At 35.6% G+C, this 25,531-nt stretch overlaps 1 protein-coding gene across 1 annotated transcript; it reads right to left on the bottom strand.

Moving 5' to 3' along the window:
• Positions 1-7,055: 7,055 nt before the first annotated feature.
• DMRT3 (doublesex and mab-3 related transcription factor 3) lies at positions 7,056-14,923 on the bottom strand. Its single transcript, XM_072407053.1, has 2 exons — positions 14,527-14,923; positions 7,056-8,540 (listed from the first exon to the last, which is right to left on the bottom strand). Exons 1-2 carry the CDS (start codon positions 14,921-14,923, stop codon positions 7,588-7,590), a joined length of 1,350 nt encoding a protein of 449 aa, XP_072263154.1. The 3' UTR covers positions 7,056-7,587.
• Between the last annotated feature and the right edge of the window lie 10,608 nt (positions 14,924-25,531).

Genomic DNA, 25,531 nt, shown 5'->3' with positions numbered 1-25,531 from the left:
TGAAAAAAATGTAGTCAGAGCAAATGCTTTTTTGTAAGAATATTTCTCCAGAATTGCTAAGCAGCCCGGTAAGGCTTCCAAAAATGAAGTCTGATTCATATTATTTTGTCAACATAGTACAGTTAAAATCTGAAAGATCCCTAATAAATAAAATTCGGTCCTCCTTACTACACCTGTCACGCTGCTGCCATGTAACAGAATTAGGGAGAAGATTCCCTGGGCCCCCAGGTTTGGAGACCCCTATACAGCTGAAGTAAACTTTAATATATTGGTCCTACAGACTTTTCAATACGTTCCTCTTCTGGTTTCATCAATAGATAGAAGCCACTCCAAATAGAGGATGCATAGACTTATAGTTTCAGGTAGGTAATCTAAGGTTGTTGCACCTGTTCCAGTTTTCTAAATCATCTTGCTGGTACATCACTTTGTGGAGTAGTACCATATGGTCATTGATAATGTGAGCATGTTGATCTGATCCTGCAAATCATCTGCTGTCTTTTCTATAGCCCCATTTCTACCTTCCAATTCCCTTTTGAAATCTGCCATTTTGGAGCAATGGGCCTGATTTATTAAAGCTATCCAAGACTGGAAAGAATATACTTTTATCAGTGAACCTGAGTGATCCAAAAATAGAATGGATCCAATCCAGGATTGCAAACATTTCCTAACAAATAGAAAATGACTTTAAGAAATCCATTCCAGGTTTTCTGTATTATCCAGGTTCACTGATGAAAGTGTATCCTCTCCAGCCATGGAGAACTTTGATAAATCAGGCCCAATAAATGTCCTTTATGTGCTGCTCGTATGCTTTGAAATAAATCGCGCTTAGAGGGAATAGTTTTAATATAAGAATAAGTCAGCGCCATCATGTAGCCATGCTGCTGTCAGGCTGCAAAAATGGAAAAGTCAAAACAGGACAAAAACATATCTATCTCCCATGTGTACCACCATTAGATTTGCTTACAATCTCTGCCTTGATTGGCTAAACTTGTCCACGTACTGTATGTATGGAGTAGCAGACTTTCCTGTTGTACAGGAATTTAAATTAATTTAAAATTAAATTAAAAATCGTAATTTAAAGCAAGAGAACTGTTAACTTTGTTTGAAAATGTAGCTTAATACACAGCAAGTTACAGGTTACACTTTTTTTTTAAAGAGAGTAGCCTTAAATCCTAATGTGTGTGTATGTTCATATTTGCCCCTTGCACCTTGCATCACAAAAAGTTATAGCTCCAAGCAGTTAGAATCAATGTGCTGGATGTTCACATTTTTATACTCTAAAACTAATTCTGAATTCGACTGCATTTTAGCAAACTACCACAAGATGGAGCTAAAGTCCTTTTGTGGCAGAAAGTGCATGGAAAGTATTTCTTGCTGTGAGATAACATACAGATAACTATTGATGGCCTGGACATCAGTCACTGAACCAATGACTTCATATTTAACTAACTTACATACCTGAAGCAATTATATAGATCAGTTTACATTGGATTTAAAGGGAATCTACATCCAATTTTTTTTGTGTTGGATAAAGTGTTAAATGTCACTTTTTATTTAGAGATTTCTCTGTGCTATAGACAGAAACAAAATCATTTTATTGACAGTTGTCACCAGAACAAGTTCCCAGACTGGAAGATTTTCCCTCTATTCCTGATCTGTTGAACAAACTGTTTATATTTTCAAGGAACAAGAATAAGTAGTGATTATAAGTTTTCATCATAAATTTTGTGCACAATCCTGCACTTACCAAATCTGGGCGCAATCTGATATGAAGAGGTCTGGCCTCACGTCATAATATATATGTATAACTTCCTAGCAGTTATAGTCACCCAATGGCTTCTTTATCATTCAAATTACTTCCCTGAAACAAGCAAGATACCCGGATATTCTGATGTCATTCAAATGCCTTGACTTTCCTGATGTGGAGTCACACCGAGACCCCATATTTCTTTAATAAGAGCTCAGCTGTTTTTGGCAAATATTGAAGTTGCCAGGTTGCCCATCTAGCTATAATATTCATATTGATCTATGTTCTTCCATTTCAGGAGTCATTAATGAAGAGTCATTATTAGCAGTAATTATTAAAGGCTTTGCAATTGTGCCTATCTTTGAATTTGCAAATATATTTTAATACATATCAACATTGATTTTTGTCCCTATATATGCGCCATAACCGACTGTAATTTAGTGTTATCATGTTAGTACAGTATTATTATATTCTTTTCACTAGGGGGCATTCTGTGCTGGGGGACAGCTTATTTTTTGGTTGTTTTTTGTATTTTTTTCTTTCAAGGATACAATTTTTTCATTTGCATACAATTTTCCTCACCCTAATATTATGATTTGATTTTTTAGTTTTCCACTATTAAAGTAAATTTGTTGGTTTATAGGACATTATGTGTTAAAATGTACAAAGTTCGATGTATTCTTCTGTTTCCTTTGTTCCTTCAGTAACTACAGGTAGTCCCCAGGTTACATATGAGATAGGGATAGTAGGTTTGTTCTTAAATTGAATTTGTATGTAAGTCGGAACAGGTATATTATTTTAATAAATGCAATTAGGACAAATGTTTGTCTCAACATAATTTTGGGCAGCATGGTGTCAGCTACTGTATAAAATCCTCACTGTGTTAATCACAAAAAAGAAAAAAGAAAAATGAAAAACTTTATGGAGCCTAGACATTCATTTATTTCTGGAGCAAGCTGTGCGTTGATATGCAAAAAAAAAACAACTGCAGGGTTTGTCTTGGTCATTAAAGTGCTTGCAGAAGAGATCACGCACAACCTCAGCTGTGTTTAGCAAAAGATTTCTTCTGCATGTAAAGCAAACCGCCCCCTCCCCCCATCAAGCCTCTGTCCTGCACACAAGGGAGCAGATAATCCCTGTTCGTATCTAGGAGGGGTCCGTATGTCGGATGTCCTTAACCATTGGACTACGTGTATTTCTTAGGATGTTAGGTTGCACTGGTTCTGAAAAAGGTGCAGTATTTCCTTATTCTACTTTGTTAGTGTTTGTAATCTTTTGTATTGGCAACCAATATAAACCACATTTTTGTTATATCAGAATGATGACAAATATACAGCAGACACCCGAGCTATATATATAAGGCATATGGGGGCATAACTGTAAATATGAGTACCTACCTGCATGTGGACTTCTACATAGGACAAGTAAACATACCATACAACTACTTATCCCTACAAGCCAACTAGAAAGAATATGAAAAAAGGATTATAGCAGGCCTAAACAAAAAGTCACAAGGAGGTAGAGCTAATGGACATACCACATCTATTTTGTCTGGCTCTGGTGGTACTGCACACAAAGCCATTCCTTGAGACGGTGTACCTGCCCATGCACAGGAGTTACAGCATCAGTGAACAATTCAATGACTGAAGAAGATTTCTGTCTTCACCGTCTTCTCAAAAGCGTGCAGTGGAGCCCGTAGCAAAGATGGCTCCTTCCTCTGATGTGGTGATGACATATCCTGGACTTGTCATTACTCCAGACGGCTGCACATAAGTAAGACGGTGCCATATGTGTGTTGTGCATACAGGATGATATGGCAAAAGTTCACCACCTACCAGCAAGTTTAGTTCCTCTATAAGGTTTGGACATTGGAATAAATGATACAGTTTCTGTGGATTCTCAGCCATGCATTTCTTTGACTATTCTGAGAATATGAGTTTATGATTAAGCTAAATCAGGAAGCCAGTTCTGGGCCCTTCCTAAGTGCCAACTTTGTTCCCTATATTAAACATTAACCAGGAGCTTGTGATATTCTAAATGAACATTACTCCTTACTTATTATAACCTACAGAATTTCTGCTATTGTTTCAGGTCTGGATGAGAAAAAACAGAAGATGCTTTTAGTGTGCTAAGCTGTCAGTTCTTAATTTTTGGACAAAGTCCAAAAAACAAGATCAGGAAGTGATCAGGAAGTGAAGTCAGAGATTCTGGCAGAAAATAAATATCCAGTTTAGCTGCAATCTGCCAAAGGATCAGACTACGTATAGTAGCTTATTGTTAGTGAACATTGCAGACACATGTAGATGTTCTAAAAGAAAGTCTGGACTGTTTGATATCCCTGTTTCACCCAGCAACTGTTTCTGCTGCTTTGATCTGGAAACTTTCCTTCTACTGGGCTAAATAAGCATCAGTTCCACCTAGGCCTCTGTGCCTAAAGGGCCACTTTGTCATCTGTTTGGCCATTACCCACCAGTCAGAACAAGTGGGGCTCAGTAGGAATATATGACCCCATACACAGCTAGTCATAGACAAAAAGGTATTTCTGATTACGAATGTTAGTTGCAATATTCAGATCAGATCTTTGCTACTGGGAAACAGATTTGCCTTCAGGCAATTATCACATAGGGGACATTCTGTGAGCTATTCTGATTGCACACTCTTCTATATAGAACAACAGATCAAAGTACAATACATGCACCAATGTCACCATAGAGTTAGTTTACCCACTAAATGTCAGACCGATATTTCCCTACATGGTAATCTTGGTTGGATTCCTGCCTATCGGCACAAGAAATATATGTGGCTTGTCTATGCATCTGCAAACTTATTATGTATTTTGCAAACTGAAACATAAAAAGGCTGATTTGCTAAAAGAGTTAAGAATGTTTTTCCAAAAATGGAACATTCGCTTTAATTAACAAATGTGGAAAACAATTTCAGTTTATTTCATCGGCACATAATTGGATCAGTGAAGCAAATCTTCACTCTTCTTTGAATAAACATTCCGAACCCCTTCAGTAAATCTTCTTGATAGTCTACAATGTAACTTAGCCATGCTAGTTATATAAAACTTTAAAATTAAATAAATAGCTATTGATTAAATAAAATGACATATTTGTGCTGATTTACTAAAGGAGATGTGAATATTCACTTGTTATCCAATTGTGAAGATGGAATAAGTAAACAAGACTTTACATTTTACATGAAATGAAATTTAATTCAATCCTTGCACAATTTATTGTATGATGATTCTCAACCAGTCAGGCGTTCAGACATGATTCAACCATGGTAAGCCACTTCAGACTGCTGGCATCTATAAAGAGAAACATTGAACTTGACAAAGGCTTCCTGTCCTTATCAGTGAAAGAACAAAGAAGAGGAGATGAGCAGTGCCAATAGGTAGTATTTATTTAAGGGAAATTCTAAACTGACCAATTGGATGTGATTAGAGCAGTTGCCATTTTTCTTTTGATGTTTAGTTTGTTCACTGATATGTTTTGATCATAATTACCAATTTTTTTTTATCAAAGACTGTGTATTTTTGTATTTAAAATACAATAAACATAGCTAGATTTGGTTTGGAAAATGGTTAGTACATGGGAAAATAGAATAGCTATACATTTCCTGGTGAACAAAACTATGTTTTAAAAAAAAGATGAACAAAGAAGCTGTGAAATAAATATTTACCCGAAACAATGTGTTCAAACCCATTTTACTGTTCATAAATGTTTCCCAATGATTACAACAGACTGACATAGAGAAGAAGTAATAGTCTACACATTGAGGGTCAGTTTTTACCATAGTGTATCTTATGGGTCAGTGCCTATGGCAGCAGAATGAGAGGGGTAAAAGCAGGTAACCTAAAAATTTGCAAACTGAAATAAATCATTTTCAGTTGTGTTTCCAAATTCTCCCCTAAATGTTTGTAGTTAAATTCTGCAAATGATCTATAATGGGATGGTGGTTCTAAGAGAAGTCAAATGACTTAAAATAAATTATAAAGTAATTACCCACATTTTCCTTATTTTGTTTAGTTGTTGTTTCACATATTCTTTAACATATTATTGTAATAACATTTTTTTGGATAAAATACTAGCTTGTAAAATTGCCATGATGGTTCCTATTCAGGCACATCCTGCTATGTATTAATAATTGTCACCCAATAGCTTTCCCCGATTTGATCAGAATTGGCACTGATTAAAAATACAAAGGTATTGTGCAACTGACACATTGCCAAGGCTTCCTCCACCATATTCACTATTAATAAGCTGGTACAGAGCTATAATGTACAGCAGCCACTGGATGAAGTGCATACAGACAGGAAGTGGTTGAAAGGGATGGGACATAATCTGCAGCATACAAAATAGGATAAAAAATATATATTTTAAGCTCTCCAACACTGAGGATACACTTTTATTAGTGAACCTGTGTGATCCAAAAAATCTGAACAAGATCTGGTTCAGGATTGAAAACATTTTCTAACAAATAGCAAATTACTTGAAGAATCCATTCCATGTTTGCTGGATCACCCAGGTTCACTGATGAAAATGTATCCTCTCCAGCTTTGGAGAGCTTTAATAAATCAGGTCCATTGGCTCAAATTACAAAGCTTTAAAACAAGGATAAGTGTCAAAAGTTTCAGTCCAATGAAAGGTAAAAACAAAATAGCCACATTGCTAAAAATAAAGTCTTATCCTTGTGTTTAATGTTTGTAAATTGAACCTACCTGCTCATGTAAACAGAAAATTATCACAGTTAGGGTTTATTTGTACTGCAAGGGTAGGTGGGAATATAAAATAGATTGCATGCAGACTTCAGTAGCACATACTAGCATTAGTTCATCCAAAAATAATCACGTGACACAAGGCTGGAGTTGGTACGTAAAGACGTTATCATTGCGGTATGACGAAATATCGTGAAATATGGCACATCATAATAATATTCCTATTGTTAATGTAAAATGCTCAAGGGTAATAGTATAATAAAAACAATAACTTTACTTTGAATTGTTACTTTAATAATTTGCCCCATATTCTTTTCTTTTATTTAGTTTACGCATAAGACAGCTAAAATGTCAGATGGGTAAAGGTATATTTTGCTCTTGTATGAGGTCTATAGCTTTCATAGTAGATAATATACCAGCTTAATATAGAAAATAAATGACTCACAACACAGCAAAGAAAAAAACAGCTGTAGCAGCAAGTATGTACATACCTGCTCTGTTTCCCTGTGGAATGTTTTCAAGTAATTGAACGCCTCGCTGCCTGGAGGTTGTTCATAGGTGTGCGCTAATTTAATTTGACAAACTACAAGTATAAATGACATGCTCATCATCATTTTTATTTCATCTAGAGTCCTTAGCATGCTACATTAACCTGACAATGTTTAATCTTGGGCTCATTTAACAATACAATTCATGCAGTTCACATACTGTTTGTAATATTACATATGCTCAGTTCTTTCCAAACAAATAGATAAGGTGATATCTGCAAAGGTCACATATTCTCTTTACTACCTTTGACTGTGACATTTACTTTACACCATTCATCATGATACATAATACATGGAAAAGTAACAATTTACCAGTCATATTGAATAGATCATGGACTAAATCCATGAACGAGAAGACTTTCTATGTCTTTAGTCTTGTCACATTATTATACCAGTGCTTGAGTTGATGATATGGCCAATGTTCACAGTCCCTCACTGGGAATGCATTCATGGGACTTCACCTTTTATTGCTCAGGTAAGTGCAATGAATATGGGATAAATAGGGCAGATCTCTAGAATGAGAGATAGAGTTCACAGTCATATATAGAAATGCCCTGCCACTCTGTCGGTTATGAAGAAGTGTTGAGGATCCTGGAGTCAGCTGAATCGGATCTCTCTTCATAATCTTCCTCTGTGTACATAGGTTGTTTTACTACAATGGGGCAATTGTCCTCTGGAACAGGGATTCTTGGGTCTTCAGGAGCTCTAGGTGGAAGTACAGGTGAACTCCTAAAGACTGTGGTGGAATTGCCAGAGAATGGACTGACATACTGTGACCTAAGTTGGTACTGCTGTTGTAGGGTCATAGTGTTCCATAGGGTGACATCATTGGGCAGGAAGGGACTAGACTGGTTTCTTGCCAAAGTGTTCCTCAGTAGAAGAGGGTACCTGGGGGGCTGTGGGAAAGGGTGCTGCAGGGGGACAGCTAAGGGATTTGTTACCACATTGTTGGAATCTGCAGAAAAACGTAGAGTGTCGGGTACTCTGAAAGCTGACCCCACTGACCACTTGGAGGATGAAAGAGGGTAGGAGCTAAGGGTGTGCTCAAATAAATGACCATTAGAAGGCAACACAATGCTGTCAGACTCCGATGTAGTTCTTTCACCAGTCACAGAGGATCGGCTTGACAGAAGAACTTCCACAGCCCCAACAAGGTCACCTCCGCACCCTTTTAAGATCAGTTCTAAAACAGTGGGCTTCTGGCTTGGAAATATCTTTTTCAGGACTTCAAGAGGAGGCCTATTAGACTTCAGGTTGAAGGGCAGAGACACTGTACCAGCTGAGCCCTCAATCAGAAGATGATTATGTTCAGCCTGGTACTTGGGGCTATCAGAGGTACTTTCTGCACTGCTGCAATTCTTTCGCACTGGGTAGCCTGTTTCATCCACTGACACCACTTCAGGACTCTCTGGGGTACAGCAGGGCTTCACATCAGGGGGGGACCTCTGATCGGTGTCCTTGTCACTGTAGCTTTCTCCATTGTCTGTACCACTGCTGTCACCTAGCCTCTCTTCAGACACATCTGCCAGATAAAAAGACAGAAAGACAACATTAGTAATTTGTATATTGTATCATATATATAATATATATATATATGTATATATATATATAGTGGTGGGTCACTGGGGGTGGTCGTAGTAATGGGATGCTTACAGGACAGATAAGAGGCAGCAGACACCAAATGTCCAAAATAACAGCAGTTTTATTTCTTTAGCCCAGTGTTACAGCACACTCTCCAGCACTCTCCAGTTTTAAAGAAAAACAAAAAACAACAGTGGCCCGGCTGGGCATCTAGCTAGCTCACTGGATGTCCTATCTTTCTAACCCTTAATATCAACACTGTTCAAGTTTTGTTCGCCCGCTGGCTTTCCTGGTGCTCTGTCCCCTCTCATGCAGCCTGGAACCCACTCTGGCTCCCTTCACAGTCTGGAACAGACTTCCTCTCAGCCTGGAACCCTCTGGCTGCCTTCTCAGCCTGGAACCCTCTGGCTGCCCTTCAGCCTCTGACTGATCACACTACAGCCTGCCACACACTGGCTGATCAATTTCCTCTCTCCCTTGCACCTGAGTGCAGGTGCACATATCCCCAAATCAGGGTTGGGCCAAGGAACCCACCCTTCACTTCCCTTGCTGGCCCCAAGACCCTAAAGTCCCTGGTTTTCCTTCCTAAAAACCTACACACACATACTTATTCTCCATTCCCTGGAGCCTTTATAACACTTTCCCCAACATTTTTGGCACACTCTCCCACAATATATATATATATATATATATATATATTTATATATTATATATATAGAATTTTTGAACCAACGTAATTGCATGTGTTTGACACACTGGGGGATAATGTAATTTTGTATTTATTTCCCTACTAAAGCCTATTTATCGACTTTTGCAAATTAAAGAAGAATGAATTTACATTATAACAGCCCTGTCCAAGATTACACTGTTTTTACATTTTTAATATAATGTTCAGGACAACTTTGATTTACGATTGCACGATAGACTAACAACATTTTTGGTAAAACATTTCAGTATATTTGATTGGTATATTCATTTTTGAGTTATAGAGGAAGTATTACTAGTTGCGCTGCTGTGTTTTGAACATTATTTTATATTATTTGGACATTTTCTAATATAACAGCCATTAATAATGTGTTTCCCTCTTAGAGTATTTAACATTAGAACATTGATAGTACAAGGGAGTGAAGCATCACAACTGAGATAAATACAAAAACTAATATAGTTGACTTTGTTTTGCTTTTACAGCTTTCATTGACACGATTCTACATTGTCAATCAAAAGCAGAGCTTTATTTTAATACTTGTCAAGTAGCAAACAGAACTTTACTTATCTATATTAATAGTGTTAATGGATGCAAACTTATCACCCAAAGTCAATATATATCCCAATGAGTTAATTTATTAGGTATACACAAATAATTAGTTCTAACACTTATTTTCTAAAGGTAAAACTAAACAGACTGCCATGTATATTCATACTTTAAAACTTTGAATAGTCTTACATAATATTATGGGAAACCCAACATTGGGTTTTCTGTAATAAAAATATTGATAAAAAAGCAGTAGCATATAAACAAGTTATAATACCATTAAATAATGAACAGTATCACATAACAGTAGCAATTTGGCATATGTTATATTCAGTACACATATGATCAGGTTAATGCAAAAGGCTCAGGAGTAATAGTATAATAAGAAAAAAGTTCACTCTGAATTTCTACTTTAATAATTTGCCTCATTTACTTTTTTCCTATTTAGTACACATATGGTTACACACATATATATAAATATCCCTATATATAAAACCATATGTGTACTAAATAGGAAAACAGTAAATGAGGCAAATTATTAAAGTGGAAATTCAGAGTAAACTTATTTTTTATTATTGTACTTTTTATATACAATATAGAAGTAAACTGATCTCATACTTTTAATCAATCTAATCATGGAATCATGGATCATGAGATGCCATCAGGCAGAGATGTAGGCATTTCTCTGTAGCTCTGTGTGATAATAGGATGAAGTGTGCTAATCATAAATTGTAATGTCTTCTGTGCAATAACTGTGTCTCCCATGGGTAAATATTTATACAGCACATTCTGGCAGCAGCAATGTAAACATTTGCTGGTATGTCTTCTCAGCCAACATGATTCATTTATTCACACCATTTAGAAAATACTTAGGAGGTTCCAGCACCAAACAAATACAGATACAGGTGATTACAGCTAACCCCTAAACAATCTGTAGCAGTCGCAGAATATAAGGTCTCATAAATGAATTATTTTTCTGTGCCATGTGCCATGGAAGATGCCCGCACTGCCCTGCGCTGGGTATGCACTATGCCGGGGGGAAAGCGGCTTTCTGCAATGTCAGTGCGACAAAAAAATCAACAGAATTTAAGAATATATTCATACTCACCTATCTGGGATTCTGATGGGTGCTTGGCAGCCGAAAATTCGAAATTCAGATCGTTTTAGTTGTTCCCGGTAAAATTATATTATGATTTATTTATGACATAAAAGTCGGACTTTTTACTATACATTATTATTGTTATTAATATTTCACTACCTATATTATATTGTGTTTAGTGAATCTATCAACCGTTATTTTAAAATAACAAGGATAATATTATTATCTATTTATTATTTTATTATCATTTTCAGATATTATTTTTTTCTTGTAATTCTTTTTTATGTATCTATCGTTTTCTTCATATTATTCTATCAAAAATAGATCACGGGATACTTTACTATATAGTATTAATATTTACAATTTGTTAATGTACATTGTTCTTAGGAAAAACCATAAGTAACTTTAAATGTATTATTTTGTATCGGTATTTTACAAATCCTAAAATAATATACAGGTCAAAGGTGAGTATACTATATATATATATATATATATATATATATATATATATATAGTATATGTAGTAATATAATTATATATAATTATGTATAATTATATCTTACATTATAATGATGATGAAATGATGAAATATATAATGATGAAAACAAAAAAAAACAAAAAATAAAAACAAAAAAATACATTGTACACACACACATATATATATATATATATATATATAGATAGATAGATAAAATGTGCAGTAAAATCTCATATATTTTTATATATAGTCATTGAAGATTTTACTGCACAATTTCTTTTTATTTAACATTTATACAATGATAATGTATTAGTACAATGTTTTACCTACGATTGGTCATTGCTGATTTACTTTATGATAATGTTGATTATTATTATTAATAATAATAATAATAATAATAATATTATTTATACATGTCTCTGCATTTGTTTGAAAAATAGTGTAGATTTATTAAATAACTTGTTCATTTAAATTCAAGAAAGAAAGGGTTTTGTTTTGAAAACTGTTCTCCTAATAGGTGTGTATAAGGTTTTTCGTGTGATAAGCTGCCCAGGTGTGAAATATGTGGTCTTGCACCCACTGGTGCCCTGTTGGTAGATGTTCCCTTGGTGTGGGATGAGCTCTGGGATGAAGATGGATCCCCAGCCATGTGTTGGATGTCTGGCAGCAGTGAGGGATGTCACATCAGTGCTCTGCCATTGTGTTCTACAAACAAGTTGGTAACTTTTCATTGAACCTGACCTTCTGCTGAAGTGATTGCTATTACACTGTCTCCCTGAGATTACTGTAATCTTTTATGAAATGCATAGATCATCATCAGCAGAAGGAAGGCGGATGGTCCTGGCCAGGCAGAGTACAATAAATATGAGGAGTGAAGGCAGCTGTACATCAGATGAGTAGTCACATTCCTTCAGTGACAGGCATGGGGACATGGGCTCATTGCTTGTCAGCCTGGGAGATGGAGCCATTATCCACACTGATAACATTGTCCTACACAGTCACTACCTGTGTATGGCCAGTACAATGACCATCTCTGGAAGTGAGAACCATGGGGCATTTACCCCAAACCCAAAATTATCAATATGATTCATCTGAAATAAATCAGATCACCAAGCTCAAGCTCCAAAAATTTAGGAATTAAGTCGCTCCGATATTATGGGATCAATGTGGTCAAATACTTGGTCAAATAAAATACACAAAAGTATAAGTGAACTTTATATCAAAATAGTTTGGTATTGTGCTCCGTGTTGGAATGAAGGTTCCTAATCTATTTATACATTGGTCTGAATAAAAATCTTCTTACCATTATAAATACCACGTACTTAGAAATGGGCTCATCTACAAGCCAAAAATGGTAAGAATAGAACAGTATTCTGATTATGTCTACAGCAAAGTTTTATGAAAGATGGACAGTAGGTAGTTAAATACAATATATATAAATAATTATATATATATAAATAATTAGGAAAATAGATATTTTTTACATATATATATATATATATATATATATATAAAATATTTAGATAGATAGATAGATGTGGATAACCAGAGTGGGAAAAACAAATATCTAGACATACTGATATTTAATTAAATAGATAATTAAATAATAATTTACATAGACGACATAAGGAAGGATGGATAAATATATAGATGATATTTAGGTACTTATATAAATACATAGATGATGAGAATAATACAGAATTACTTAGATAGTAGCTAAATAGATCATTAGGTGAGAATTGGGCGAAATAACAAGATAACTCGAATACTAATTGCATAGATAGATAATTACAGAGAAAAAGAGAAATATATAGATATAGGTGTAATATATATATATATATATATATATATATATACATAGATATAAATATATATATATATACCGGTAAATATATATATATATATATAATGAACCTGAGATTTAAACTGATGTATTCGATAGACTTTATTTTCTCTTTTTTTTCATTCTTTCTTATTTTATAATAATAACAGTAACATTCCCGCCTAGGTCTAGGTATAATATCATACTTTACTTAAGCATGATTCCTAATACTCCAATCTACTGTAGATTAGAACTTTTACTATTCAGAAATGTGTATAGGAAATTGATCCTTGAATCCATGGTGTGTGCTATGTGGAAGGCTATCATCCTGGGGCTGGTGTGATGTCATGGTAAGTACACATTATGGAAGCACAGAGCTTTGCATTAAGTGCTCCAGTAAGCTGATCCCCCCACTCCTCATGACATGTTTTGGCACAAGCTGAGGCTACACTTGATTTGCTTTTTGAGCAATTTCACACGCTTCACTTCTTGTCTCCTCCTAAAAAGGGGTCTGGAGACTTTCAATCCTTCATAATGTGATAAAGTCCATCAGTAATACACCAGATCATCATTATGAATGTAATTCCACCCAGTAAAATCCTAAAACACTGACCAGTCCTGGCTAGGGAGGATTGCAGCCAAATATGACTTTTGCCAACAAAAGTTACTTGCACTGCCAACAGATATGTGAATATTCATATCTAACACTCATCCAGGAGAAGAATGTGGATACTGGTAATAAAGTGCAACAGATTGCAACAAGATTTCAGATTGCAAGTGGTAAGATTCCTACAGACAAAATCAGCCAGTTCTACATCTACATCATATGAGTCTTGACTATACTTTCTGATGCTTTATTTGTATTTTTCAAATGTTAAATTATTTTTTTTCCTATTTTGCTGTATAGTATAAAAAAAACAAAAAAGTTACAAGTGCTATTTTTCCAGGTAGAAGAAGCACATTTCAGGCAAATATCGCATAGTTGTCTTTTTTAAATGTGATCTAATCTGCAGACTTGTTTTATTGTTAGTAAAGTTATACACATTATTATTACTAATAAATAACACATCAGACAAAAATATATTGTTTCCTGGGAACACTAATTATCGTGGGAAGAAATATTTGGATGTTAGTTTTCCCAACTTTTCATTTTACACATTAATAAATATAATAATAAATATAATAATAGATGATCTAATTTGCACCAGATGGATGTTTAATGCAGATAGCTGAGAGTGTACCCCCATGCAGCCAGTACAATTGCCCCTGTACCCACCTGCTTTCACTGGCCCTTGCATAGTAGAGGAAGGCTCCTGTGCCCACCGGATGGCCATCTCGCCTGTTCTGGAGGCAGGTTGACTGGTGTCGGCTGGCAGAGTGGTTGGCAGGCCTGGCATAGATCTAAGTGTATCTGGTATGAGGCTCTCCAGGCTCTCGTTGGCTTGCTGCCTCCTGAGTGCCACCTGAGCTGCCATGACCCTCTGCCTTTCAATGATGAGGATACATTTCTCACAGGTGCAGTCTTTGAAGCGGCAGTAGCGCTTGTGCCCCTTCAGCCAGGAGAGCACCCCATGGTTCCTGCAGCGGGCACATTTGGGGGTCCTCTGTAGGGGGGCACGAGGTTGGGACACTGGTCCCCCCATGTACAGGTAGGGAGAGCCGTAACCGTTCATGGCAATCACAGAATGCAGCCTTGGGGTCTACACCAGCAGCCTTGTCTTCATAAATAGTAAGGGGGCTACAGAATGGTCCTTCTTCCCTGCATTCCTGCCCCTTGATCTGTTCTCACCAGCTGAGCAGATCACCCCTTTACATGACCTAGGCTTGGCATGGATTACAAATCTAAGGATAAGTCTTGCAGGTAGATGGTGAAATGTGTCACTTGTTCAGGATGTGATGCTGGAAGCAGGGTTGGGGACAAAGTGCTGCTGGGCTATGCGCTGCTCATGCTCTGCCCATGTGTGGAGTAGCTGTGAGGATTTAGGTAGCAGCTCCCCCCTCTTCTCTATCCCATCCCCGCCTCTCCTCCTAGACTTACAATGTCATTCATTCAGATTTCACCCCACAGAAGACCATACCATACATATGCAAGCTGGCTATTATTTCCCTTCATAGTCCCAATATAGATTCCACCTCTGGCATGTGCTACCCTCCTCTACCTACCTGCAGGCATGCTTGCAAAAACTAAAATCATTTCTGATAGTTGTATTAACAATAGTGCTATATAACGCAATGCAAAGATACAAAATATTCACATGTCATACATATATCTTTCAAATACAGCTATTTCAGTGTTAGATCTTCTGAATAAAGGTGGACAGGGAAACATTTTAACAGCTTTAGATTGTTCTTTAAAGACACAGATTTACAAAATGTACAGCATAATATACATTTTGTATTACTGTTTCGATCTCCTTTTAATTTGACAGAAAGTGAGGGATGATTCCAAAATGTTGTGCTGTCACCAGAGAATGTTTTAAAAAATGTTTAAATTCCAGGAATAAATTTTTTTTTTTTTTTCACTTTGGAGAGATGTATTTTCATTTTCTGTTGAGTTTAGGACAGAATTGAAATTTCCGGCAGTATATATATATTTATTTATATATATTTATATATATATATATATATGAAGTCTGACCATTTATAACAGTTTTAGAACAATTCTAATTAGTAAAGAATTGATAAGGACTACAGTAAACCAAATAATGGGAGAAACACCACTTCAAATATATATATACATTCATAGAAATCAGTCCTTTGACCCAGTGGCAATTTTACTAGTATAGCTATACTTTTAGAAAGCCATGGGGAAACTATGGGGTAGACATAGGTCATCATGGTTCCAGATATTATTATTTATAAGAAAAGAAACTCACAACATACAAATCATATGTGAAAACGTTCTGTATGTATTTGACATTTTGGAAATAGATGAATAGGTGGTTATATTTTAAATAAATAATTATATATATATATATATATATATATATATATATATATATACAATAAAACGCCCAGCATTGCTCTTGATACAATTTATTTGCAAGTTTTAGTTTAAACTTATTTTTCTGGGTTGCTTATAGTATAGTCTAGATTTAATTTTAGCTCGTGTTCATCTCCAATACCTAATCAGGTTTAATTTGTGTATTTCAATATTTTAGGTCTGATTGGGTTTTGAAAGGGATCACAGGACAGTTAGTAATTACTCCATTTTATACTGAAAACTACATCCATTTATTAATTCATTTGAATAAATACAGCAAGGAAAAAAATGTATAATATTAGCCAATCAGATTTTTACACTTATTTCCCAATCTACACCAGAATAATAAATGTTGGTTGGCTGCAATGGACAACACTCCTATTTCATTTATTTCCTTTACACTCCTATATATTTATTAATTGCTGGGAGGGTAGAGATGACAATACATGCATTTAAAGTGTCTATTCGTTTATAAAGAAAACATCTAATCAGAATACATAGCAATGAGCAGCTTGTGTACTTCTGGGCTAGATAGAATAATTGTTTGTACCTGTGCAGAGAAATATATTCCTAGATCGGTTGTAATAATTGTTCATAAAGTAAAAACATGCAATCAAACCGGGGGCTCTTGAGTTCTTGGACTGTGTGTATTTATTGATGAAACCATAATGAAATGTTGGGGACATTAATAAGAAATATCAGCCCTCTGATCTCAGTGTAAACACAACCCCCAAACACTGGACCAGATACTTTGGTCTTAGGGATGGCATTGTATGTGGCTCCCCTCTCATTTATTACAGAATATAAATGTCACCCGAATTATTCCCCCAATAAATGAAGAAGAGAAAGAACACCAGGCGAGCTTGTAATCACCGCTCCGCACAGATTGTAAAATACTGCTGCCTTTGTCTTACACAAATATATTTGATAAATATTTATTCCAAGACTTAGGGAGGAAACTATGAAACTGAAGAATTGCACAATAATATGGCGCTGTAAAAACCCCTTTTATTAAGTTACTTGTGTAAAAGGGAACTGGTTTTAATAGATTGTCATGAAGATGAATGCAGCACATGCAGTTAGATTTTGCTACAGACTCCCAGCTCTTACTTCGCAGCACTGAATGAGCTTTATTATAGAAATGGATGGGGACTTCATTAAAGAGCAGATGGGGGATAGTGGGGACTGGCCAATGAGTATTATTCCAAGGAACTATCTAACCCTTCCTATACCATGCAGATCTGTTGTCCCTGGCATACAGAAGTTAATAAATACTATTTACTGCTCTACCTCCAGCACCACAACATTTATCTAGAACCCAATGCACAGCACCCTACATCTAACTAACAAATGTCCTTGTCACTTCTTTACATAGCTCCTAAATATCTAAAGCTTTTCCTTTTCTGTGCCACATAAGAAAAAAAGTATTGAATTGTCCTCGCTTGTGTTCCCTTGTGTGATTTAAACATGCTATTCTGCCTGCAGTTATACAAGAGTATTTCACATCCTAGAGCTGCAGATTTAGAATCAGATTTCAGGTATTGTTCCCAACAAAAGGCACCCAGTAAATTCACAGGGTTAATTCTGTCTAGGACTGTACAGAAAGAAATAGGGGGAGCTGACTATATCACAAATATCTATAAATGTATGTATCTGAATGCCTAGGATACTCCATACCTTTATCAAGTGTTCTATCCATCTATCTATCCATCTATCTATCTATCTATCTATCTATCTATCTATCTATCTATCTATCTATCTATCTATCTATCTCTATCTATCCATCTATCTATCTATCTATCTATCTATCTATCTATCTATCTATCTATCTATCTATCTATCTATCTGTCTATCTATCCATATATATATCCTGCTGGAAAGATTTCAGTTCTGTCCTAAAGTCAACAGGAAATGAAAATACATATCTCTAAAGTGGAAAAAAAAATGTATCCCTGGAATTTACAAATGTATCCATATTGGAGATTTATCTATCTATTTATCTTTTTTTCCATGGGTTCTTGTATATGTTCATTAAACTAGCTTTAATTTATATAATATATATACCCAAATGTACATAAAAATGATTTGAACACATCTTGATAAACATCTAGGAAATAAGGTTTCTATTTTTTTATCTGCTCATTTTTCTAGCTTAATAAATACTTAAACCTTTTTCATACATTCATCTAGAATTTGTGTACTTCATTATTCCAATGTTTGATTTTTTACAGCTAGAACCCCATTCTATCTAATAACTAGCTTTTTATATAATTAACTATTTCTTTTTTTCTCTCTCTCCTAATCCAAAACTGTCTGATTTTTTTTTTTAATCACTATTTGGTTTTTAAATAAGTCTTAGATGTGTATTATCTATTTATCTATCTATCTGTCTATTATCTATCTTTCTACCTTTCATATATCAGCTATCATTTTTTTATGTGTATTAATACCTCTTTTTCTGGTTATTAACTAAGCCTTAGATGTGTTCATAAAAATAATTACATTTACATATTTGTTTCACAAACACCTGCTATCATTTGGAATTCATATATATCTATCTCTCTAAAGTCCTAGTATGTTTATTCATTTATGCTTATTTATGTCTTTTTATCAAATATATTTTTATGGTATAAATACTAATTTAAAAAATGTATAACTCTAATAATAACCTTTGTTCATTTGTCATATATATATATATATATATATATATATATATATATATATATATATAATCAACTCTTGAATCAGTTAAATCTCTTCTTAATACTATCTATCTATCTTCTATCTATCTATCTATCTATCTATCTATTATCTATCTATCTATCTATCTTTTAGCATACACTGTAGTAACCTTGTATACATTATCACATTCCAGTGAGTAAACATTCAGAATGAAGGTTTGGCCCCATTTGTGTACCTTGGACAGCAGAAAGTGAATTATATTGATGGCATTATGAAACATTTGAACAAATCATGGACCATAAAGTCATTCAATGACCCTTCTTTTTATTTGCAGGGCCCCGTCACCCTGCATACACCCACACATATATATCTGTGTGCCTGGCTTCCGTCATCTTCTTTTTCATTGGTATTTGTGTGAGAGGAGAGGCCCCTTGTTTCACCTCAGTGCACACTACAGTGCACATGTAAATACTCCATTGATAGAGGGCTCTAATCCTTTTCTCATACTTAATTTGATGGGAATGTTTTACATATCCTACTATTTGACAACATACCCCTATAGGGCCAAGTTTGTATTTATGTTGGCACAATGTCTCTTGCCTGAAAGTCTATTGTAACCCAACACCTGACAACCTCCAGTCCTCTTAGCGTGTTGAGAAAGGGTTTATTCAAGCACATAATGGGATCCCAGCAGAAAGCCTTTCATAGAAAGGGGCCATGGTAAACTTCACCACATGAACTCGGTTTCCAGGGCTATTAAGCTGTTAATTGGAAAATAGCAGAGGAAATTTCAAGGTGACTATAAAGAGTTAGTAGTTAGCGCCTCACAGAATAGGCTAAAAGAGAATGAGTATCCTCAGCATATGGGCAGAGACACACAACAGTGTCTGATTGCAGTGACTCTGGGAAACCGGTGACCAGACACACAGACACCACATGGGTGACTACCAGTCACTGGGGCCCCTCCATCATAAGACCTGCCTTTCTACAGTAGCTCTATATACAAATTTCATTGCAGGCTAACAGCTGATCATGGCCATTAATAAAGACCCAGTAGTTATTCTTACCGTGTGTTACAGATCCTTCTATTCCAGTCTATCTGGAAGTTTCCCAATCCAGAATTCTAAATATATCTAAAGGTAAAGACGGCAATAAAAACCTATAGCAATATCAATTTACCATGGTGGTACCATAGCAGTAAAAATCTGACCTCAGTGTTAACCAAAAAATAGTTTTTCCTCCACCCAATCCCCTTCTGATCTTTCACCTTCATTATACCGATTCTTTCAAGCCACCCTAACTTGACCCATCCATCTCTTCCCACTACAGTCACTGACCAATCCCTAGTTCCCCCCTTTTTGTTTAATATGTGTTGGGAGATGTACTGCATTTACTCATCCAGCCATACCTGGCTTTCCTAAATAGGTTACTATGCCTAATGTTACAAATCTGTGAAACTCATTATTTTCTGACCATAACATTGTTCACCAGCTTATAGAAATCTATGTGTTTGGGTACCACTTTGTTTTAAAGTTTTGCCTAAACTGCTCATCTCTTGTGGCCATCTCCTTCCTTTGATTACTTGTGCATTTGTGTTGCACTCAAAAATACCCCTCTGCATTTCCTTACAGTGGAACTGAAGTTGTTTGGGGGTGGTGAGCTTTTGCTCAGTATGCACAGAATCATCCCCCATACTGTCATATCTACCACCAAGTCTTCCAAGTCCACTGTGATCATCTTCATCCAATGGGTAGCAACTGATAATGTAACTACTGACATATACAGGAGTTATCAAAGTAAATATGGTCCAAAGACAGGGTTTTTTGGCAGCAATTTTTTGTGTATTCAACAAAACTCATTAATACATTCTCTAGTGTATGAAACAGCAAATATAATAACAGCAACACAAATTTGTGAGGTCCCGTGAGGTTAGTTACCCAAACATTTTCGTTAACATCCACAATACAGTTGGAGAGGTACTTCCTCGCTTTTAGAGGTTGTGTACCTCCTATACTAGACACAAATCAACTACCTAAAGTGCATAGAACGTATAACATATGAATATTCCTTATGTCGCAGCTTTGTTAACCCTACGCATTTCGCCCAATCTAGGCTTCCTCAGGGGTGATGCTACATTTTGAGTTTTGTTGAATACACAAAAAAATTGCTGCCAAAAACCCTGTCTTTGGACCATATTTATTTTGATATTACAATTTTCCAGGGTTGGCAAAAAATGTACTTTCCCTGTCAGGAACTAACACATGAATCCTAAATCCATTGTTCCGTATCTGTCCCCATTAAAAAATCTCCTAAATTTTAAATATACAAGAGTTACTTTGTCCCTGGTATCTAAAAAGAGAAACAAAACAAAAACGCCTTAGAAGCAGGCACTTGATGCACTAAGTTTTGAGTCTTCTATCTCCTTCACTGTAAATAATTTCTTCCTGTCTGTCCAGCAGTTGGACCCACCTAGGTTTTGATAAAATTGCACAGAATAAAGACGCAACAAGGTGACTGGTTGGCACAGACACATACTGCAAAACTGAACCATCAGTCTTTATTTATGTCATGAAAGTCATCATTAGATGATTAATATAAATTAGATTTTTTTTTTTGTTGGGGTGACAAATGTTGGCTTTACCTATACATTTATTGACTGCAATTTTTTGCAACTATTTAGGATAAATTTCATTTGTACCAAACACAATGGATTGTTCAGATATATTTGTAACTGACTGAAATCCAAATCTATAATTATTATTGGTTTACTATTGCAATCTCTCAATCAGGGAAAAAAAAGCATATTTGGGCATGCCCTGGAAATGATATGTTCTATATTCCTGATATACCTTGTGCTCTATGGGGACCAGGCTGCTATTCCATAGACCCTGTATATCACTAGTGTATCCTACTGAGAGTGACTTGAGGTCAGCGGGAGGAAACCATAAGGGAGGAAGCGAGAGTAGCTTGCAGACCACAGAGACTGACACACTCGGAGGTGTCTTTCTTACAGTGGACATTTTGGGGTCTGGTTCTATGCAATGGAGCAGCATTAGGCAGTGCAGGTGGAATAAAATGTATTCAGCCTTTTCGTTATATGTACATGCTTTGCTAAAAGAGTTTAATGATAACACAAGTGCATATTAAAGAACACTCTACACAAAGGTGCAAACATAAAAAAAGGGAAAAACATCAGTATTGGATGCAAAGAAGGAAATGATAGATACATGCTCCATATTGGCTCTACCTAGATTTTTGTTAAAGAATCTTCTGTTTTTTTATTGCATTTGTAGAAAGTAGTGATATTATGTGAATGTAAAAACTTTCTTTCTCTGGTTGGTTTGCATTGTTATACACTGCTCATTGCCCATGGTAATATACAAGGGACTACCAGCAGTGCTTGTCATCATTGTTAGTAAATGAGCTGTCTGTGTAGCCTAATGTGCTGTTCACAACATGTCACATGCTGGGAATATTGAACAGAGCCTGAGGCCATACAAGGGAGCAGACAAGCACACATCAAGGCCACTAAATACCTGTGGACAGAGTAAATGGCCTCTGTGACTAATAGGTTGTCCTTTGCTAGGCTGCTCACTGTGCAATACTTAACCATACAGTTATAAGATGGAAGTGTATAGTGCGGGTTTTATTACTTACACCAGCAGTCCTTTCAAACTGAAGATAGTATAGGCAGGACTAACTCACCTATTCATTAAGCTATTCTTAGAAATTGGACAACAGTGCCCATTCCCATCTTTTTGGCTGTTTTTTGACACATTCTCACCAGACAGAGTTTACAAACCCTATTCTGATCCAAATGTTTGCATCCAAGGTTCCAACATCTGCTTGCCGTGCTCCCTACTCAATAGAAATAAATATGTGTGCTTAGCCATAGGGTGGTCACATCATGCCTGCTCATGCGATCAGCTCCCGATATCTATGGTCACCCTCAACTTTTTCCCTAGATAAAGAAGAGATATTATTTCTGCAGTATATTTTGTGGTAAACAAAAACAAATCAACTTGATATTATTTACTCACAATATGCTAATAAAGTGCTAATAAACCTTTCATGTACTGTCTTTACGTCCTTCAATGATACACAAAGACAAAGCTATGGGGATGTAGAATGTGGACGTTGTAGTCTGCTTGAGAGAATACCTTGTACATAAATTTAACCTACATTCATGCTAAACACCAACTATTTTTAAGCAAACAATGCTTCCTTGGTCAACAAGTGCAAAAAATGAAGGCACTGGGGTTGATTTACTAAAAATATAAAGATCATCCACATAACTGAGCAAAAAAGTGTTCAGTAAAAATATTCATAATGTCAATTCAACCTCATCCTAAGCTTTACTGTATTCAATTCAAATCAAGGTACTCACACGGCTTGCAATTGAAAGAAAAAAACAAAAGAAAAAAAATGTTTACAGTTGTGCGATTTGTGTCTAGAGTTTAGATTTAAGTTAAATTAAGGGACTTTTTTTCACCTATGCCAACAGCTATGTAACAAAATTACATATTTCTTTATTTCTTAGATATGTTTGCTCTGATAAAATCTGATGGCACATCCATGCTCTAACTAGTCGATCTTAGTAATGCTCTGAATGCTGTGTTTCATTTCCAATATTTCGTATAAATAAAGTCACTTGGTAATCTGTTTAGCATTGCACATCCTCTGCCTGGATTCCTAGTAACAGGTTCCTGTTCAGACCAGAGCTGTGTATTACTCCAATGAAAGCAGGCTAATAAGAATAGCTGTGTGATTGGAGCTGAGGGGAACCCTGTGATCCAGGACTCGATTTAATGATGTGGGGGCAGCCTGGGATGTGCCCTGTGCATGATACCAGGGAAAACAAATCACACTGTATTCATTAAATGGCAGTTATGCGGAACCTTATCCCACCTGTCATTCTGACCTGTCATAATACCCACACTGCACCGACACAGCCAGAAATCCTCCACAACTCCAAATTCTTAATTATTTCTTCCAAATGATGATTAGAACCAGCAACATTCCTAGGGCAATATTCAGAACCTCGGCAATCAGAGATTAGCAGGATTACAGAGAGAAAAAGGGAGCTGGAGTGTAATAACTGACCAGTCACTCTTCCTGCTTTTATATATTAGAAAGCTTTACCTTGATACACATAACATTATATATTGAGTAATATTCTTAAAGTAATGCCATATTCATAGAAACCTGGAAAAAAACTAAATATATATATATATGTATATATTTTATTTATTTGTAATGGTCATCGTCAGAGAACTGTCACTGACATATACAGAACCATTTGTCTGTTCTGAAAGCTCTAACAACTTTGAAGTCTAGTAATTAGAATTCTAAACAGATGGGCTTCAATTGTAGATCCCATTGCAAAGTAACCATTGCTTTGTTTTGTGGATACACTTCATACGTTTCAGAAGAGACTGATAATTTATATTTCTTTACCACAATAAATATTCTTTACCGTAATATGTTTTTTTCTGATTTTACATTATGTTTTTGTTATGACACAGTGGTTTATTCTGGTGTGATAAATCCACTCATCCATTGACAGATCCTTAAATATTTCACTGCAGTGTACTGAAATTTCTTGGTTGCTCGGGGTTACTGCCTGTCATTATTGTGTTTATTTACACTGCTTTGCAGTACCAAAATTATCTAATTTGCATGCTGTGTTAATTAAATTTTAACTTCAATGTACATAATTAGGAAATAGATTTGAAGGTTTTCATTAACAGAAAAAGTTAATTTGTATTGATGAAAAATATTACTTTTTATATCAGATCTGTCAGGTTGATAATGGTGAAGTTTGCTAGCTAAGGTAGCACTGAAAGAGTTAACACACATAACATTACACTTAACATTACAGAGGGAATTAAATGTGAAGGAAACGCTGTGACCCTTTCAGTTTTGATTTGCATATTATTGATATGAAGTTAACCTCAGAGCCCTCGCCAGACCCGCTGATGTGCCGAGTTGACAAGTTCTGTAACAGAAATAATAGAAGATCCTTTTGTCTACATAGTTAAAGCATGCTGACAGCTTATCTACATGACATTAATAGCAATGTTATGTGCAAACTGCCCAACCTCTCTTGTATGGGCATTCTCAATAAAAATTGTATATTGTCCTAGAAGTGTATAGATTCCCCTCCCTGCCCTATAGTGTGTGGCTTTGTCACAATAGTGGCACTCGAAGGGCACAGAGACTGCAGTAACTGGCTGACAAGTGTGATAAAATGATCTGCCTTAACTAAACTCGTAAAGCACTAGGCAATAAAACTCAATCTTCTGTAAAATCCAATTAAGTCATTATCTGACTGATTGTATCTTTAATTGAAAACAGAAGTGACAGTAAATTTCTGTGATATATCAGGATCAATCGATACCGCTATACGATGCAGCCTCAAGAAGTGATTTATAATGTCAAAGCCATATAGGTAACTCCACATTATTCTCTCTAAAACCACTGGTGGATGAAATTAAGAGTAAGTACATTTAATAAAAAAAACAAGATGGTCAGGTTATTGATTACAACAGATGGGGGTGAAATGAAATAGATGTTTTCAAAAGCACAAGGCGAAGAAAATACAAGTAATTTCTTT

This window comes from Pyxicephalus adspersus, chromosome 3 (assembly GCF_032062135.1).
Source record: "Pyxicephalus adspersus chromosome 3, UCB_Pads_2.0, whole genome shotgun sequence".
In the NCBI taxonomy this organism is placed as follows: domain Eukaryota; kingdom Metazoa; phylum Chordata; class Amphibia; order Anura; family Pyxicephalidae; genus Pyxicephalus; species Pyxicephalus adspersus.
This window is presented reverse-complemented; position numbering and strand designations above follow the sequence as displayed.